The 20,232-nt window shown below is 35.8% G+C and overlaps 3 protein-coding genes and 1 long non-coding RNA gene across 5 annotated transcripts in view; 2 read left to right on the forward strand and 2 right to left on the reverse strand.

The window, feature by feature from the left end:
- Window positions 1–2,141: 2,141 nt before the first annotated feature.
- Window positions 2,142–15,234, reverse strand: LOC106166474 (aminoacyl tRNA synthase complex-interacting multifunctional protein 1-like). Its single transcript, XM_087010155.1, has 7 exons — window positions 15,073–15,234; window positions 10,446–10,558; window positions 7,644–7,757; window positions 6,987–7,175; window positions 6,467–6,666; window positions 6,139–6,307; window positions 2,142–2,499 (listed from the first exon to the last, which is right to left on the reverse strand). Exons 2-7 carry the CDS (start codon window positions 10,552–10,554, stop codon window positions 2,333–2,335), a joined length of 948 nt encoding a protein of 315 aa, XP_086866281.1. The 5' UTR covers window positions 10,555–10,558; window positions 15,073–15,234; the 3' UTR covers window positions 2,142–2,332.
- Window positions 2,896–6,105, reverse strand: LOC147762978 (uncharacterized). Its single transcript, XM_087010152.1, has 2 exons — window positions 5,027–6,105; window positions 2,896–4,748 (listed from the first exon to the last, which is right to left on the reverse strand). The coding sequence occupies exons 1-2, from the start codon at window positions 5,763–5,765 to the stop codon at window positions 3,058–3,060; spliced, it is 2,430 nt and encodes an 809-aa protein (XP_086866278.1). The 5' UTR covers window positions 5,766–6,105; the 3' UTR covers window positions 2,896–3,057.
- Window positions 12,870–15,075, forward strand: LOC147762979 (uncharacterized). Its single transcript, XR_015333683.1, has 3 exons — window positions 12,870–13,044; window positions 13,444–13,558; window positions 13,706–15,075. It is a non-coding gene; the product is annotated as an uncharacterized LOC147762979 (long non-coding RNA).
- A 1,179-nt stretch (window positions 15,235–16,413) lies between the features above and the next one.
- LOC106158515 (uncharacterized) overlaps window positions 16,414–20,232 on the forward strand; it is a 9,140-nt gene continuing 5,321 nt past the window's right edge. The window contains exons 1-6 of one of the 2 annotated variants that reach the window (XM_087010153.1): window positions 16,414–16,452; window positions 17,691–17,875; window positions 18,275–18,436; window positions 18,792–18,970; window positions 19,554–19,727; window positions 20,209–20,232. The exon at window positions 20,209–20,232 is cut by the window's right edge and continues 92 nt beyond it. In XM_087010153.1, the coding sequence (XP_086866279.1) occupies window positions 16,429–16,452; window positions 17,691–17,875; window positions 18,275–18,436; window positions 18,792–18,970; window positions 19,554–19,727; window positions 20,209–20,232 (748 nt within the window). In that variant the 5' untranslated portion in view covers window positions 16,414–16,428. Of the gene's footprint in view, window positions 16,453–16,574; window positions 16,948–17,690; window positions 17,876–18,274; window positions 18,437–18,791; window positions 18,971–19,553; window positions 19,728–20,208 lie in introns of those variants that run through there. The other variant, XM_013534543.3, reaches the window with a different exon arrangement.

Below are 20,232 nucleotides of genomic sequence, written 5' to 3' on the forward strand. Positions count from 1 at the left end.
GCTTTTCCAACTCAGGCTGCATTTTAGTCCTGGGATTCTTTTTTGAAAGTTTGACAGTCATAAGTAACACGGTTTTCCCATAATGGTCATCATGGCAGCAGCACCAAAAATTGTGTTTTCTTCTATTTTGATACAACATAACATAATGCTTAACAGCATAATGACCATCAATTTTTAATAATAATATATATACGTATCATGGATTTTCAGAAAATGTGACTAGCATGGGTCTTCAAGCCCGTGGAGGTTCTAAGTCACACCTTGAAAATGCCAATATGTGAAAAATTAAATTTTCACAAAAAACTGTTTAACTGCCAGAAAAAATTACCAAACAGACTGCATTGCCTACTGAAGCTGTATTTTAGTCCCATGTTTCTTTCCTGTAAGTTTGAGAACAGTAAGTGACATGATTTTCCTTAAATGGTCATCATGGGAGCAGTGCCCAAAATAGGGGTTTCTTCAAATTTTAATGTAACATTACATAATGTTTAACAGCATAATGACCATCAATTTTTAATAATAGAATATTAGTAACATGGACATTCAGAAAATGTGACAAGCAAAGGTCTTCAGGATCATAGAACTTCAAAGTCACACCTTGAAAATGCCAATATGTGAAAAATTAAATTTTCACAAAAAACTGTTTAACTGCCAGAAAAAATTACCAAACAGACTGCATTGCCTACTGAAGCTGTATTTTAGTCCCATGTTTCTTTCCTGTAAGTTTGAGAACAGTAAGTGACATGATTTTCCTTAAATGGTCATCATGGGAGCAGTGCCCAAAATAGGGGTTTCTTCAAATTTTGATGCAATATTACATAATGTTTAACAGCATAATGACCACCAGTTTTTAATAATAAAATAGTAGTATCATGGATATTCAGAAAATGTGACTAGCAAAGGTCTTCAGGCCCATGGAACTTCGAAGTCACATCTTGAAAATGCCAAAATGTAAACAAGACAGCACTTTTCTGAAATGGGTTTATTTCCATTTTTAACACTTTTTTAACATAAAACAAAATTAACAGTTTACTGCCATTTTTATATGACCAACTAAGAAAATTGATGAGATGGGAAAAATATCAATAGAACAGTATTAAATGTCCAATTTCCTCCATTCTGAGATTCTGAACATAGTGGATGATTGAATCTGACAAACTGCAATGATATGTGTTTATTTCCATTTTTGACACTTCATTACACAATACACGATAACAAGTTTACCATCATTTTTACATAATCAACTAACAATGTTGTAAAGATGCAGGAAATGTCAAAAAAACACTTTTACATATCTTATTAGTTCAATAATGAGACTATTAACATGCCTAAGAATTGAATCAGAGAAAATGTGAAAAAAAGCATAACTTCCCTAAAAATGACCCAATCATGCTGATTTTCGAACTTGACCTGCGTTTTATACAAATTCATCAGTTCTGTAAGTTTCAAACCAAAAGGTAAAACGGTTTTCCACTTATCGTGTTTACGGTGTTGCATATATGCTGAAAAAAGTGAAAAAAACAGCATAACTTCCCTATAAATGGCCCGATCATGCTGATTTTCGAACTTGACCTGAATATTATGAATATTCATCAGTTCTGTAAGTTTTAAGTCAAAACGTAAAACCGTTTTCCACTTAACGTGTTTACGGTGTTGCATATATGCTGAAAAAAGTGAAAAAACAGCATAACTTCCCTAAAAATGGCCCGATCATGCTGATTTTCGAACTTGACCTGAATATTATGAATATTCATCAGTTCTGTAAGTTTCAAGTCAAAACGTAAAACCGTTTTCCACTTATCGTGTTTACGGTAAAAGTGCACGCCAACGGCAACGGCAACGGCAACGGCGACGACAGACGCAGGTGACGGCTATATGTACAGACACATCTGTGTCTGTACATAAAAAGGTAGAAGAGCTTTATGCTGGTTATGTCTCAACTTCTGTGCAATATTGGGATAGAAAATAAATAAAAGCTTTTGTATTGAAGGCAGAGGTCTGCATTTTGTCATGTGTCAAACAGATATACATATACTTAAAGAAAACTTTTCACATTGTTCTATTATATTAAATTGTCAATAGGTCAACAGCAAAGAACGGGTGTGTGTTATTTAGACTATCCCAACATACTGAATGATTAATTTTAAATTATTTATTAATAATTTTGATATACACCACAAAGTTTATCTTAACTGTTATTTGATTTTTTTAACTTCACAATCTTGTGTTTATAATTGGTCATTTGACTCATTTAAATGTAAATAAAATCCTCAAAATATTGAATTATCCTTTCACAAAAAAATTCAAAACAAGTCTTCCTGTCAGTTCTGTATTATTTGATTGGAGTATTTCTCAAAGTTGGGGCCTTGCAGATCCCTTTTCCTTCAATTTTAAATGGACATCCTTTATAAGTAGCCACTCCATTTTCATCCACTCTAAGATCAGGTTGAATTTGCTCCCAGATTTTCTTTTTAGGATTAAGCTGAGCATCTGGCTCTCCTGGAATGGTGGTAAAAAGTGATATATAAATCAAACAATGAATGATAGATTTTCGAACAACAAAATTTAAATTTTCCTGGAAATTTCAACACTTTTTATTAAGGTATACAGTATCCCAAACTTTCCACAAAATTATGCCCTATGACACCCCTCTGAGTTTTAGAATAACTCTCACAGAAATGAGAAATTATGAACAAGTAAACCATTTCAATGGCAGCAGCAATATAATAGATACAGATATGACAACATGGTTCTGCCAGCTTTAATAAAATTAATTTCCAGGAGTTTTCCAGGAGTTTTCAAGGACATAATTTTTTTTTCCAGGAGTATGTTACACTGGACAATTATTATTTGTAAACCATCCAATATGAATATGTAAAAATATAACCAAGAATATTTGGCACAGCTAGAATTTATTAGTCTTATGAATCAATATATCATGCATTAAAGAGTCTAAATGTTCATGATGTATATTGCACTGTTGAAAAATAACAGTTTAATCTGTTATGAAAATGTAGTTAAACAGTCTGTTTTGCTTCTTGAATTGCTGAACTAAGTTTATAATTTTTCCACTGAAGAAGCCAAGGCTTTTTCAATATCAGTAATTTCTTTCTTTTTCTCCTCAGCTGTCTTGCGAAGGGAGTTTGCTTGGGTAACAAAGGAAATTTTCCTAGTTTTCTCAGCTTTTAAGAACAGACTGTCTGCAGCCTTGGTTAAATTGTCAATATCTTCCTGGATTCTTTTTTTCTTCTTTTTCAAATCATCAATCTCATCCAAGATGCACTTTCTCTTTTTCTGTAATTCTTCACTGTTTTTCTTCTCCCTTTCTGTTTGAAGAAACAGTTCATATTTCTGCCTTGATTGCTTGGCATACAGTATCAAGTCTTTGTTGATATTGACCTCAAATATTCCTCCAACCTTCGCCACATGGTCACAGACAATCCTTTGTGCAACCAGGGTTTGAGCTCTCATGTTCTCTACCTCCACGTCTTTGTTGACACTAAAACCCCTCTCCACTGAGGCTTGGCCATGAGACAATACTAAAAGATGTGTTACTAGCTTCAACAAATCTTTGAATCTGCCATCTGGGGTGGACATTGTTCTGTGAATCAATTCATCAATTCCATTTTGGCAGGCATGCTGTGAATCATACTGCTTGAATTCAGCAGATCCTATGACAGGGATTTCATCTAGAAACAAGAAGTATTGTTGTTGAAGTCTGTCACACTCATTCTCTTTCACAAGTTTATGGTTTAATAGAATTGACAGAGCTTTTTTGAAGCTGGAAATACACTTCTCCTTGTCTGCATCGGATGACATTTTGACAGGATTGAGGCAGGACAAATACCTTACCAAACTGTAACTCACAGGACATTTTTTGAGCAATTTTTCAACAACAGTAACTAGGAACATCTTGCACTCCATTCTGAACTCCATTAAACCTCTTTCACTGACTGCTCCTTTCTTAATCTTGCTTAGAGATCGATCCGTTGAAAATCCCAAATCCACTTTATTATAATCCAGGTGGATCTTGTTGTCAGTTACATCAATTCTGACTAGTTTTTCCTGATTTCTTGCTGTTTGCATCACGTCATCTTTGATGAATCTCTTCATTAGCAATCTTAGGATAGAACAGAGATCATCACTCAAATAGGGTATCATAGGTTTGTCTGTCTGATACCTAGTTAGAAATGGCTCTAGCTGCAAAGCGACAGATTTAAAAAAATTCATCTTCGCAAGAAACAGCTCATCCTTTGTACATTCGCTAACAACTTTGTACGAGATGTTTGTTGGCATCTTGAGATTTTTAGATTCGATTGCTTCGACATACTGTACTATGTTGTTCCATATCAGTAAAGCTCTGTCGCATACTGGAATATTCTCAAGCCATCTGTGTTTTACAAACTTCAGTGGCATGATGTTACTTGCAGTCACTCTGACATAGTCCTCAGCCCTAGCTGGCGAATCTTTGAACAGGTAGTACAGGGCTGAAAGACATGATGCTACATTCCAATCTGTGGACTCTGCTCCTGCTTTAAAACTGTTGTGGACTATATGTAAACCACATGACCCGATGTTGATGAGAGAGGATCCATAGTCATTTGCTACTTTCCTCGATATTGTGTCATAGAATTTCCAATTCACATTTGGTCCATCCATGCTAATCTGCAACATGTTCTTGATTGGTAGACCACTATTGAGAACACATTGACTAAAATGTGAGACCATGTCATCTGATGTAGCATGTCCTGAAAAAATAAAATAAAATATATAAGCTGTTTATTCAGAAATGATTAAATATGACTAAATAATTAAATCTTGTTATAATTATGAAATCATATATATATATATATATATATATATATGCCCCATGTTTTTAATAAATTTTCACTGAAATACATCATTACGGCAAGTTAACCTTATGACAATAAAGTCTAGCATCTAATATATATATATATATATATATACACTATTATCATTATTATTGTATTAAGAGTGGAAAAGTTTAATTTCAAATGACACTTACCTAGAAATTCAGATGTGAAGTATCTTGTCACGACTCTATGGCACTCCTCACTCCAAAATCTCACATGTATATCCATCTGTTTCTTCTGCATCTTCTTATTCAGACTTTCATCAAACAAAATAACAAATGGCCCAGTTACACTTTCTTTCAGGAGTCTAGCGAAATATTCCCCCAATCCAAACACGCACAAGTAAGCAGATTTCTTTTCGCCACAAGTGAATTGTTGTGCAACCTTGCTGTTAGGGTCCATCCTCCTTAATAATTCACCAATGTTTTGTGAAGACCTGTACGACTGATGATCTGTGATTAATTTCAATGTCCACAGAATCTCTGCTTTCACAACATCGTCTTTTGAAACGAACGTGTCCAACGTAGCGTACTTGCTTGATGCCGACATTGTGGTACATGAAGACTTGCTTGATGCTGACGTAGTGGTACATGTAGGCGTGAGTGTAGTACAACTATTTCCAGGTGATTTCATAGTATTTCCCCATAACGAACTCAGCGATAACTGTCCACAGGAATTCAAGTTTGTCAATCTCATATTTTCGCGGTGTTTCATACCTCTAGCATGAGATTTCAGTGAAGAAACACCCATGTTCGATATATCAAATGTAGAGAAGCAAACTGAACAGCTAGCTCTTTTCTTGTCATTCGGCACACGTTTCACCCACTGTTTGAATTCCGGGTCGTGTTCCCACGCAAGGTTAAATACACAAATACCTTTTGTTGTTGACATGCTTGGTTAATCATTCACAGAGCCACTCGTCTCGCACCGTGCGCATGCTGGGCCACACGTGTTCGATGCCGAACAGTCGATGTTAAATCAACAGTGATTGGCTAAAACGACTCTATCACTGCTTCGCGGAAACAGCCGAATTGCTCGATGCTCAACAAACACAATAACACGAAATACTACTCTGCGTCTTTCACGTAAACTAACTAGAAAACTACCGAATAGACGTAATAATTTTCAAATTTCAAGGATTTCTCCAGGACTACTTTAAAGATTTAAGGACTATTCAAGGAGCACAAGCAAATTCCAGGATATTCCAGGATTTTATCTTAATTCCAGGATTTTCCAGATTTGTGCGAACCATGGACAATAATACCTGGATAGTCAGCAAATGTCACCCTGTCCCCAGGGACTACCCCAGGGGGTGGATCGATGATTTCCACTTTCTCTGGTGTACTTGCACACATGATCATGCCCTCGGACATGACCCCTCTCATCTTGGCTGGCTTTAAGTTGAGTAAAAACACGGCTAGCTTATCTTGCATCTGGAAGTCAGTAGTTATATAAGTATATATATAAAAGTGATGGCAGAAGTGGAATATAAAGAAAAGTATGTATGCAAGTAATGAAAACAAAGTAATCTACTTTCTCATCCTTCATATTTTTTGAGTATGTATGCTGGGATGTATGTGTAACAATCCTACCACTTCAATAGGCACGTGTTTCACTAAGCCACTAAGAATAGTTCTGTTCTTCTCCTCTCCAACATCAACCTCCTCTATGTACAAACTGTCTGCATCTGGATGCTGCTTGACAGAGACGATACGCCCAATCTTTTGATTGAGCCTCGACACGTCTATGGGGGCTTCAGGAGTGCTGGCAGGGGCCTGCTTGGTTTTTCCCTCTAAAAATGTGTTGTTAGAGTTGGATTAAGCTATATGACGATGATCGTTTCAGAAAATAACATTAATATTTGCCGTTTTTGCATAAAATTGCATAACACAAACAGAAAAATGGAACAGAACCTCTTCTATTTATTTCCTCTGGTAAAAAGATTTGAAATGTTAAAACTTATTTGAACAGTTACTATCATTATTCATTTTCATTTTAAAGACACTTTATCTGTGATAAAATCTTTATGTCTACAATCTAAACATTTTGTGTAAATTAACTTGCATACATTGCCAGAAAATGGGTTAAACAATAGTTTACACACAAACCTACCTTTCTTTTCCTTCTTCTTGCCCTCTTTTGGTGGCTTTCCTTCTCCTGCAGACCCATCAGCAGCCTGTTTTCCTTTCTTCTTCTCTTCAGCTTTCACAGGGGGTACAGCACTGGGGGTGGGCTGTGAGGGGGGCGCTGCAGACATGACGGTCTTTCCTGTCCCGGAGGCCGGAAGAGACATTTGTTTCACTGTGACAAATAATTAACTATTCATTATTTCATACTTAATTACCTACGTTTCATCACACTGTGATAGAGAATTTCAAACCATAAAGAACAACCATGACAAAAGTCACTTACTAAGACTAATAAAGTTACTGTAAGTCTTACTAGTATTTTAATAATAGTTTTTTAAATGTTTTATGCACTTTTGTCTGCTTTACAATTGATAAAATTGACTGTTTTACATGTAAATGACCAATTTTAAAAACCTAGGAAGATTTCACATTATGCTTACAATACCTACTTTTTGTCATAGAAAATTAAAAATATTTCACATTTTTTTCTGTACAGTATTTGAATTAAAATTTTGATAACCTTAGTATCAATAATTTGTACTTACACTAAATGTAAAATAAATAAAAGAGTAAAATTACAAATTTTTTCATAACTGAGGAATTGTTTAAGTTGTCAACCACAAGCATCAATCCTCCTTACCTCCATTCCTAATTTCTGCAGAAATCAACTCCTGTTTTAGAGCCTCGACTTCCAGGCGCAGCTTAGCGTTCTCAGCTCTCAATATAACTTCCTCTTTTTGTGCTGCTTGGCTGACTAAACAAATATATAAATAGAAATAAAAATGAAGATAACATAGTCAGATTTCAGTAATTAAACAAAGCAGGCAGATCACTGATCTTCCACATAACTTCACAGACTGGCCTCCTTGGATATTTCTAAACATTCTGACCAGTTTCTGACACTTAGGGTTTGTGCCACACTTTTTTCTCAGATATCTATGACACAGTAATTTCGAGTAGTGTTACACACAATCTGACCGTTGACAGGCAGCATGCATTAAATGTTAAATACTTTTATTAAACAAGGCAGCAAAGCTGTCAAATGTACAGACAAAAAACAGGAAATAACTATGCACAAAATAGGCTACTGTCAATTCTGATGCAAAATTTTAATGATTGAATTTGACAAACTGCAATGATATGAGTTTATTTCCATTTTTGAAACTTTATTACACAATACACGATAACAAGTTTACCATCATTTTTACATAATCAACTAATAATGTTGTAAAGATGCAGGAAATGCCAAACAAACACTTTTACGTATCTTATTAATTAAATAATGAAACTGTTAACATGCCTAAGAAATGAATCTGAGGAAATGTGAAAAAACGGCATTTCTTTGAAATAATGGCCCAATTAAGCTGATTTTTGAACTCAACCTGCGTTTTAGCAGGAATGACCACTCCTGTGAGTTTCATGACAATTGGCCCATCTGTTTTTCTTATATTGTGTTTACAGTGTTGCATATATGCTGAAAAATGAAAAAACAGCATAACTACTAAAACAGTGGCCCGATCATGCTGATTTTCGAACTTGACCTGCGTTTTCATAAGACTGATTACTCCTGTGAGTTTCATGACAACAGGCCTAACGGTTTTCCTTAAAATGTGTTTACAGGGTTGCATATATGCTGAAAAAAGTGAAAAAACAGCATAACTTCCCTTAAAATGGCCCGATCATGCTGATTTTCAAACTTGACCTGCGTTTTATGAATATTCATCAGCTCTGTAAACATACAGCCAAAAAGTAAAACTGCCTTCCACTTATCATGTTTACAATGAAAGTGCACGGCGCCAGCGCCGGCGACAGTGATGGCGGCGACGGCAGATACAGGTGATGGCAATATGTACAGACACATCTGTACATATTTACTGTACTGTTTAAGAACAGTAAGTGACATTGTTTTTCTTAAATGGTCATCATGGGAGCAGTGCCCAAAATAGTTTTTTTTTTTAAAATTTTGATGCAATATTACATTATGTTTAACAGCATAATGACCATCAATTTTAATAATAAAATATTAGTATCATGGATATTCAGAAAATGTGACTAGCAAAGGTCTTCAGGCCCATATGGAACTTCAAAGTCACAACTTGAAAATGCCAAAATGTAAACAAGACAGCACTGTTCTGAAATGTTTTTTTTTTCCATTTTTAACAATTTTTTAAACATAAAACAAAATTAACAGGTTATTGCCATCTTTATATGATCAACTAAGAAAATTGATGAGATGGGAAAAATATAAATACAACAGTGTTAAATGTCCAATTTCCTCCATTCTGAGATTCTAAACATAGTGAATGATTGCATCTGACAAACTGCAATGATATGAGTTTATTTCCATTTTTGAAACTTTATTACACAATACATGATAACAAGTTTACCATCAGTTTTACATAATCAACTAATAATGTTGTAAAGATACAGGAAATGTCAACCAAACACTTTAACATGTCTTATTAGTTAAATAATGAGACTGTTAACATGCCTAAGAATTGAATCTGAGGAAATGTGAAACAAGACAGCACTGTTCTGACATGGGTTTATTTCCATTTTTAACACTTTTTTTAACATAAAACAAAATAAACAGTTTACTGCAATTTTTATATGATCAACTAAGAAAATTGATGAGATGGGGAAAATATCAATAGAATAGTGTTAAATGTCTAATTTCCTCCATTCTGAGATTCTGAACATAGTGAATGATTAAATCTGACAAACTGCAATGATATGAGTTTATTTCCATTTTTGACACTTTATTACACAATACACGATAACAAGTTTACCATCATTTTTACATAATCAACTAACAATGTTGTAAAGATGCAGGAAATGTCAAACAAACACTTTTACGTATCTTATTAGTTCAATAATGAGACTGTTAACATGCCTAAGAGTTGAATCTGAGGAAATGTGAAAAAACAGCATAACTTCTAAAATAATGCCCCGATTATGCTGATTTTCGAACTCAACCTCCATTTTAGTAAGATTGACCAGTACTGTGAGTTTCATGACAACAGGCCTAGGGGTTTTCCTTAAAATGTGTTTACAGGGTTGCATATATGCTGAAAAAAGTGAAAAAACAGCATAACTTCCCTTAAAATGGCCCGATCATGCTGATTTTCGAACTTGACCTGCGTTTTATGAATATTCATCAGCTCTGTAAATATTAAGCCAAAAAGTGAAACTGCCTTCCACTTATCGTGTTTACAAGGAAAGTGCACGGCGCCGGCGACGGCATCGGCATCGCCATCGGCATCGGCGACGACAGACGCAGGTGATGGCAATATGTACAGACACATCTGTGTCTGTACATAAAAAATCAACCGAAGCAATACACACACACAAACAAACACACACACAAAAACAAACACGTACACACTTAAACACCCACACAGACAAACGCACACACATGCAAACATACAATGAAGATTCTCACCAGCTGCCTGTTTTATGCCTTGCAGCTGCTGCCTCAGTGTAGCAATAATTTGCTCTGCTTGCAGTGCCCTCTGCTGGACACGCTGTAACACAGCTGTTGGTACTGCCATTTCCCTAGAATTACAACCAAATTTTTATTCGACAATAATATAAACTGTAACAAGGGCGGATCCAACCTCCAACACAATGTAGAGGACCCAGGAAAATGGAATCTAAAATCTGGCACAGCACAGCGCCACCCAGGACAAGAATCCCCATCACGACGAGGTTTTCAAAGCTAAAGCTTACCTCAAAGGCTGCTCTGACTGGGCAGACCACATGCTTAAACAACTCGGCAACAACTCCCACCATGTGAGATGCCGATTAGACTTCAGGGGATGCCCTGATGACGGCCTACTTCTGGCATCAATAATTAAGATACAAGACCAGGCTGCGACAGAGCTTAAATCCACAATTGAGGCCCACACACAAGCTTTCCTAGACACAGCTAAGGAAAGCTTAGCAAAAGCAGAAGAAAGGAAGGCCAAAGCAGAAGAGCACTCTGACATTCACAGCGTATACACGCTAACAAACCTAACCTTAGCATCTATGGCAGTCAACAACCAGATTATGGAGCTAATGAGACTCCTCATCCTCACAATAAAAGACAAGAAGAAGGGCCGCGTGCTAGCCAGCAAAGCAAAATATAGAATAACCACATTCAAGAAAGCCCCATCCTAAAATGGAAGCTACTGCTTCTCAGTTCCAACCAACTTTACCAGGAAAATCTAAACCTGAATGTTCAAATAGAGCATAATAAATCATAAAACATATAGGCACCGCAAATATATGTCGAGATGCCTTCTCCACATTTTATTTACAATTAATAAAGGAAAACGAGAGCAGCCAATCGAAATTAAAATTAAAACTAAATTAAACAACCTATCAGACACTGGCCTCATTTTCACATATGACACAGTTATTCAAATCCACACTCGACCACCGACTCTTAAGCCGTTAACACGTTCAATGCATACCGTCCAGCTTATATCCCTTTTGTTTTGGAGGATAATTCCTAAGCAGGATACAACAGCTTAGACTGAACAGTGATTCAGGATACCCATCCTATTCTGGCGCTAGCAATTTTTTTTTCGTTTAGCCAAATTACCACTTTTTCATTGCTTTTTTGTCCAAATGGTTTAAATTTGACTAAAATAAGTCATATCAACCCCATTTTGTTTAGCCAATTTCAGTCAATTTTAGCATTTGGCTAAATTGGCGAGTGTTAGCGCTACCCCAGCTATTTGACACAAGCGAGACACTTATGAACAAGCATGACACTATACGGCCGAGATGGCTTGTATCATTCACAAGGCAAGATACCATTCATGAAAATTCACCAATCAAAGGCAAGACACCTCTGTTAACTGACCCACTTCTTCAACCGTTTTTTTTATCTTTTTTTTTTTTTTTGGGAGGGGGGGGAGGGATTTGCAGCTAATGAAGGTCACTTGTTGACCAAAAAGCACTTTCTGCAACCACTCCACCCTCCCCTTCCCCCAGTAGGCAGTGCCACTACACTGCTATGTCTACCACAATCAGAGGCGAGACGCTTCAATCGCCTCACAGAATGCCCTTAAATATGAAGTGTGGGGCTTCATTCATGGTTTTTGCTTTAATGCTTATATATATATATAGTAAGAGGAATGAGACCAGTCCTCATTGAAAGAGTAGGGAAACTGGCCGGGGGTCCGCGGTACACAAGAATGACCCAAATCACCTTGTAACGGTCAGATTACCAACAAAAATCAGAAAATTCTCATCAGTGAGTAATAAAAATTAAACTTAACATGGGGTAGTATAATCAAGTTTTTTTTCTTCACAGGAGTGAAGGCTTGAGATGCCAGCCACCCATATTACAACCCTTCAATATTTCCCCACAAAGAAAATATGACCATGTGATATAATTGGTTGATCTCTGAATACTTCTACGTTGACTCTCGTGACTACTAAGTACCTTCACATCCCTTGACAACTGATCTTCTATCACGTGACCTTTCACTATATAAAATCTGTGCGTGCCAATTTCGAGCACTGTGACAGTGGAAAGGCTGAGACCTGTGGCTTGTGTTGGTAAGTTAGTTGCTCTGGTATAATTTCATTGCTTTCTGATCGTATTTCCTACGATCTTTGCTACAGATGTATTTTCCACTACTCTTATTCATTTTTCTTTCAGCCTCAGATTACAGAATCATCTAGTTTATCCTCCGTCTTAGTCACTTAAAACCCCCTCTCTGACATTGGGGTATGTACAGGTTATCACTGTGTAAATCTATATACGTGTAATCTGTCATTTATAGTAAGACTAGTATTTCTTAATTTAACGAAAACGTTAAATTGTCAGTATAATATATTTATTTCGACTGTATTGTAAATGTCGCTGTACATCTCTTTTAGGGTTTTTATTTTATACTATTTTATTGGTTTGGAAGTCAGAATAAACTTTGAACCAGCTACCTGAGTTGAGTTAATCATTCCCGGTAACAAAAACACTGATGATAAGTCTGCTCTTATCATGGGATATTATGCATGTGCTACAAATAGAAGCTCAGATACACCAGGTAAATATCCAAAATTTCATAGATTAATATTATATATATATATATATATATATATATATATATATATATATATATATATATATATATATATATATTAAAAATCAACCTGAAGGCAATTCTGTTTGTGAGCGTAATTATATCAAATTAAGGACCAATCCACGATTTCAATTTCATATTTCTTAATTAATATATTTATTATTTATGGTGTTTTTGGCATTGCTTGTTTTATTTAACTCATATTTTTCTTTCTCTTTGTTCTGCCTTCCATGTCTTTAATCTTACTTTTTGTTTATGTTTTGTTCATGTCATTGTTCAAAATTAATTTGTATATAATATTTTTAGAGATATTTGTATGAGAATAAACCTATATCAACCCCGAACTATCATCCTGTTACATAGACATGGCCAAGGAAGAGCTGTAAACAAAATTTGACAAAATGCTCCTAGCCTCAAGATGTAGATGATACCTCTACTAGTACTGTCACCACAACAGAAACGTCCACTTCTGAAGAAGGTATGTGAACGACACCATTACCCAGACGTCACAAAGCAAAGAGTTAGTCACGTGTATAATATATATGGTTTGATTTAAGTTGTATTTTTCTACAATATGCATTTTTAATCCACCAATACTACTCCACCAATACTACTGTTTATTCAGGAATACCTGTCTAGGATAAGGACATCTCCAAGCTCATGGATAAGCCACTGAGTGAAATGAAAAGAGCAGAATCATACATAGAAATTGAAAATCTTAGGAAAGAGGGATGATGCATAAGCACCTCGGTAATGATTCAGAGTATGGAAAAATTACTGACTCTTACTTCATTTGCCACACAATGACAGTGCTTGCAAAATGATGACTGGACTTTCATGGACAATGTTCATGAACGCATATTTTGACTTTTCTTAGTACATTTTTACAGCCAGGATTGATAGGTTCAAGTCTACCCTTAAAAAAAAAAAAAAAAAAAAAAAAAAAAAAAAAAAAAAAAACAGTTGTTTTTAACACTTGTGAAATTGCATCAAAAAATTTAACGTTTGAGTTTCTGGGACACGTGAAGGGTATACCTAAATCAACAGTCATAACTCACTGACATTTTCTGGAGGTGGATGGATTTAATTGTATAGTAAGCTAGGTTCCATGATTAAATGGAATGAAAGGGATAGAGTTTTTAAGTCAATTCCATCAGTGTTTAAATGGAAATTCCACACTTAACCTCAATTATAGACAGTTTTGAAGTCTTATTGAATTGCCCCAAAACTTTCTAGCTCGTGCCCAGGTTTATAGCAAAAAACACACTATGATGAAATTTTATATTTCTTGCTATCATCCTGGTTCTGTTAACTTCATTTTCAGGGGTGGCAGAGCCTCTGATGTTAAACTGTTCATAATTCAGAAAATATAGGCAGCAAATACCAAAATCTACCACCTGAAACCAGGTTCTTGCTGACAGTTTTTTTTTTCTGTTACAAGATGATATTGTATCCAAGTGTAGTTCTCCTAGTTTTCCTAGCTATCTGCCAGGGATGTGGAAAAGTCACCAAGTGCTTTTTTCAGTTAGGATTCATGTAAAAAGAGGGATTGGTCTGTTAAAAAAATAGGTTTACTATCTTAAGGGGGAATTACCACTTCGTTGCATGCAGAGCATGAAAGATAAGAAGAGCAAGGAAGTGGCTATAACAGTGCTGACAAAATAATTACAGTGTGTTCTGCCCTATCCAATTTGGTGCCTGGCACTGTCTTTAAGAAATAATGTGCACTTTGTCAACATCTAGGACCTAGCAAGTGCGGGCCCAGGGTTTATTTTGTACAGTAGTTTACCCCTTCTCTTCACTTACATGAAGTGGCCTGGCATTAGAAATGTGAAAGTCTGGTTTATGAGCGCATCACAATTTAGCCTAATAAGATTGTCTATTTCTTGAATGGTCTTTAACGAAATAGTAAGCAGATTCCCGTTTATAAAAACCCACAAAATATATCGGTTTGCATCAACTTTTGGGAAGTAAGAGGAATCTTTTACTTACCTTATCGCAACCGGTAAGAAAGTGAAGGGTGCAACGTGCTACATCGATACTGCCCGATAGATGGCGCCTAAGTAATGCAAGACAGGCTGAGGGGCCACATGTCTCCGCCCTCCTGAAGGTGTCATATCAGGTCAGAGAGTTAATGAATGCGTAATTGTTATAATTCCTATCGTGTCCTGGTTGATTTATAATTTTATTTTGGATATTTGGAGATAGTCATCAATATTCATAGGAATCCGTTTTATATCATTTTGTTATTTAAAAAAAAACAAAAAACAAAAAAAAAAAAAAAAAAAAAAAAAAAAAAACAGAATATATCCAAATTTTTATTTTTCTCCCATTGGAATTTAATTATTTTAGTCACAATTCCACTTTTATCTATTTTGGTCATTTAAAGGTTGGAGGGACGGAATTTGATTTACTGCAGTCACGTACTACGTACATATATATTGATACAAATATGCATTCCCTATTGTTTGTGATATTTACGTCAAACAGTATTTCAGCATTTTTTACACAAAGTGTGAGGTACTTTTTAAATGGTGTCACATATATTGCTAATCTTACTTGTGTTATAAATTGCGTATAATTTTTTTTTAAATGTAAAACAACTATGATACAGTAATACTGTTAGATTTGCAAATCAAAAATATTTCAATCTATGCATGCAGTAATCCTATCTGGATTAAGTGAAATAAAAGTAAACAAAATTTGATGTTCTGACTCCGATACCCTTTATCATATGCGTATTTAAAATTGTCCTTCACTTCCAATAGTCTTTAGAAAATAAAGAAATGATAAGTAATCATAAATGTTCTAATTCATTTAATGCAATGGCCCAGAACATAAGAACGAAATGTGGATCGCGTCGATGGACTTTGGCATACACTTCGCGGGATATTAGCGGTCTATCACTTTGTGATCTGCCCTTTCATTAAAGAGGCCATATCGGGGGTGGTTTCACAATCCCTGCAAAAATTTGTCTCATTTAACGTTAACTTACGGTTCTCAATCTGTCCTAGAACATAACGTTTTCCCCTTTTGATGAAAAAAAAAATTAATCTGTTCGAGGACACTCTGTAGGACTTCCCAAAAACATTTCTCGAACTATTACATTCATTACAGCACAACATTAGAACTGTAAAAAATACCTCAAATGTTCTAAAATTGATTGAGAACCATAAGTGAACGTTACAAGAAGTTACTCCCCCCCTCCCCCCCCCCCCCCCCCCCCCCCCCCCCCCCCCCCTCCATCACCTAGGATCCGCTATTGACAGAGGAATCCCGGATGGCTGCGTAATATTTTGAACACCTTCGTATTAATCATAATCTAAACTTAGGTTAGAATTCACTGAAATGATCGTAGTGTGTGACGTACAGGTAAGTTTGCAAACAAACCGCAAAAGGGTGCGCCGCGACCTGCGTTTACTCGGCGACGAGTCTTTTTCCAAAACAGTCTCTTCTAATCGAAAACCTCGTTGTGGCTGTGAGCCAGAAGTAGGGTATTTTTCATTACGAGGCTACTATCGCACACTCTCAAAACGGACAAGACCGAAAAACTGGTGCAAGTGTGACTATTTGGGTTAAAAACTTATTATTTTTTGTCGCATCGCGACTGTAAAACCCAGATTTCTTTTCTTTAGTTTTGTTAGCAAGCATTCATTGAAAAATAAGACGATTTTAAAAGACCCAGAAGATTGCAACATGAAACTTTAATTTCACGGAAGTAGGATGTTAACTCGGATATGTTTACTGTAAAATTTTACGGCTGTTGCTCAGTTTGTTTATTACCACCTTACATTAACGCCGTGCTTACAATTTGAATGTGTAATTCACGAATACAACAGACATAGATCAGATCAGTGGTTATAAAAGGTAGGTATTTCAGCTACTTGGTGTACAAATTAAGGCTTAGATTTAGGGACGTAACTTTGAATGTTACTACTACTAATAATAATTAATGTACAAACAAGCGATAAATACATTCATGAACAATAAATTCATTCTTCAGCGCTTCTGTTCACACCTAATACTCTTTTTACATTCATTGAGTACCTATGAAAAAAGTAAGGGGGTTATTTAGAATAAATCAAATTTGGTCTCAATATACATGTACGTGTATGTACATAAACATTGTAACTCTGCATACTCACTTGAACTGTTATACAGTTAGACTGGATTTCCATGCCAAGATGGATTCATCTGGATCAGTCTATCTCCCTGGGGAGTCTCAATGAATTGCTATCAACTAGGGGGTAAAGATAATTACCCCCTAACAGCTTTACTAGGTGTGACAGACATTTTTGCCGGTTATGCTTATTGTGGCCATGTTCACTCTCCTTTCAGCTAAAATGATTTAGTGGAACATATAGTTTTTGTTTTATAAATTGTAAATACATGTACTATTTGAAATTTTTGTTAATTGGGCTATCTTACACTCAGGTGCATGATGCCATGTAATATTGATACTAAATTCACGAAAATCAAGATTGTGGAAAATTGCTTACTGGTTGAAATTCATGGTCCATAGAAAACTCCAGATGGCCGATTTTAATCTGGTTTGAAATTTAGGAGCCATTTTAAATTCCTGGCACATTACCGTATTTATATCTTTGTAGGTTCCTTACAACATGGCAGGTCATACTTCAGACAAGGTACTACCTCCTCCTTCTTATGAGCAAGTAACAGGGGGGCGTACCCAGTTTGGGCTACCTCCTCGGGTACCGCTGACTTATGTTGACTTTTGGCCAGTGTGTACCACCCCGGAACAGAAACTGAAGAGAGCTGAATTTGAGACATTTGAGTAAGTTGTGTTATGTTCAGATCCCTATAGTAGCAGCCAGATGAGGCCAGGCATACCAGTGATAGTTGCTGTGACTAGAAACTGAGATGAATGTCTTTTCTGAAGCATATTACTCTTCCACAGATAAACATTTAGAAAGAAATGGAGATTAAATTAATGCTTTTAATGGTTGTTGTATGACTTAGAATCAGTGTTTTTCGTGTGTTTTTGTTTGCTTAATTAGGTGAATTCAATAAGAGAGCTGATGTCACAAGTGAAGTCCCATGTACTCATTGTCACTTAAACCCAGTGGGACTCGGGTTGTTGAATATATTTGTAGAACAATTTGATTTCTTTTTTTGTAATACTACATAACATGTCACATACATAAATGAGCACTCTCCTTTTTTTCTCTCCCAGGGTTTTAGTTCAGAAGGCAAACCAGTGGTTGAGTCGAAATATCAACTTTCAGGTGAAGAAATGTGAAACTCTGATGAAAAAAGTCAACAGTTTTGATGACATCTACAATGGGAATATGTACTATAAAAGTGGTGGCACAACATTGTGTATATATGGACTAAGGTGAGAGAAAAGACAAGGTGGGCTTGGCCATTTAGAGTACATTTTGAGATTTTATGTTTCGAGAAAAAAGGCAACTGCACAGTTACTTTTAATGTGATACTGGTAAATTTGTCATTGTCTCTTCTTGAAAAATGGTAATTCTTCTTTATTTTTTTGTGGAAGGGTCAATACATCATGCTTCATATTAAATGCAATGTAGTCTCTTAAGAATTGAAATATTTTTCATCCACAGTAACTATTTCATTTTTTTTTTAAAAGTGTTCTGGAAATTCAAACATTCTAAAATATTCTGTGAAAATATTTTTAAAAATCTCCATAATTTCTGTGATATATTTAAAGAAACTACAATTTCCAGGTTATGGTTGGGTGAGAGAACAGATCTTGACGGGCGTCCAGAGCAGATTGGGGTGATGAGTTTCATGCCTGTCTCTCTCACTCCCGGCCAGTTTACAAATGTCAAATCAGCACAATTTGAAAATCTTGGGGAAACCTATAACAGAGTTAATGGCTATCTGCTACAGAATCCTCTGCAAGGTAAGTGCTTTGAAAACTAGGGAAAGCCATTTTAGGGAGCATGACACAAAACTTGCAGGAATAAAAGTATGATTATAATAGACAGGGCAATGGCATGCCAACAGGGGTAAATAAGACATTAAACGTTCGAAGACCTAGCACTGAGACAACACTGGCCACACTGGTTTGTTTCAATTATGTACATGTAGCCCTGAAAGTAGTAGTAATAAAAGGTGTAGTGAAAGGTGCTTACAGTGAATGAATTGTGCATGCATAAGCTGTTTTCGAAGACAGCAGAGCGTAAAACTGAATGCACAGAACAGACAAAAAATGAAGGTGAAATTGTGTTTTGACGAATAATATACACGTCTAATGGTTATGATTATTTAAGATAATTTTAGACACCATTCTTATATCATTTTAACAACTATCATAGCACTCTCCCTCGGTTTGTATGCCTCTTTAAGAGTTACATTGGCATTGCTAAGGAGTCAGTCCCACCTCACACATCACGTTTTCTAGTCTTGTGTGTTTTCACAAGAGAGATCCCATTTGGAACTCTTAATTCTGGAACTATTTTAGAAGTTAACTTACCCAATTTTAGGCAAGATTTTAACAGTGGAGACAGTTTTCCTTCGACTTGGCCGACACATTTTCAAGGACCTTCAAGGCAATGTGGACCCAAACCAGACTGCTTGGTATGACCACTACGAAAGAGTCCGCATAGGAACAGTTAGGATATATTTCATACTTGGAGAAGCTGTTTACGAAGAAATAGGTAATAATAATACATTTTGATCTTAGCCAAAAGGCCGAGAAGCAATAGTTATTAGTAATAGTTAGTATTATGAATGTGTATTGCTTTTGTTGGCCCCGTTTATTTATTTATTTATTTTTGAATGTCAAGTTATAATTTCACAATTCTAAAATATTGCCAAATGTTGATACTTTCTTATGAATTACAAGGTATATAGTATTGTTTATATTGATAAAGTAAAATATGAGGGACCATTCCCAGACCCTAGCATACTAATTGAGGATTGATCTTTCTCCGAGGGGATTCTGGCTAAATTGCAATCAACTTAAGTGGCTTAGATGTCTGTCACCCAACTTCTGTAGGCATCCCAGACATCTAAGCTGAAAGCAATTTAGTGAGAAACCCCTGGGAGATTGATCTAGGTATGGTAATCCAGTCTTAAAGAATTAAGATAAATGTTTGACATTTTGGTAGTTACTTTACTTTATGTATCATGTTTCAGGTGCTGCTGATTTTCTACCAGACA

Source organism: Lingula anatina, chromosome 3, assembly GCF_051362555.1.
Source record: "Lingula anatina isolate TDL-2025a chromosome 3, LinAna3.0, whole genome shotgun sequence".
In the NCBI taxonomy this organism is placed as follows: Eukaryota; Metazoa; Brachiopoda; class Lingulata; order Lingulida; family Lingulidae; genus Lingula; species Lingula anatina.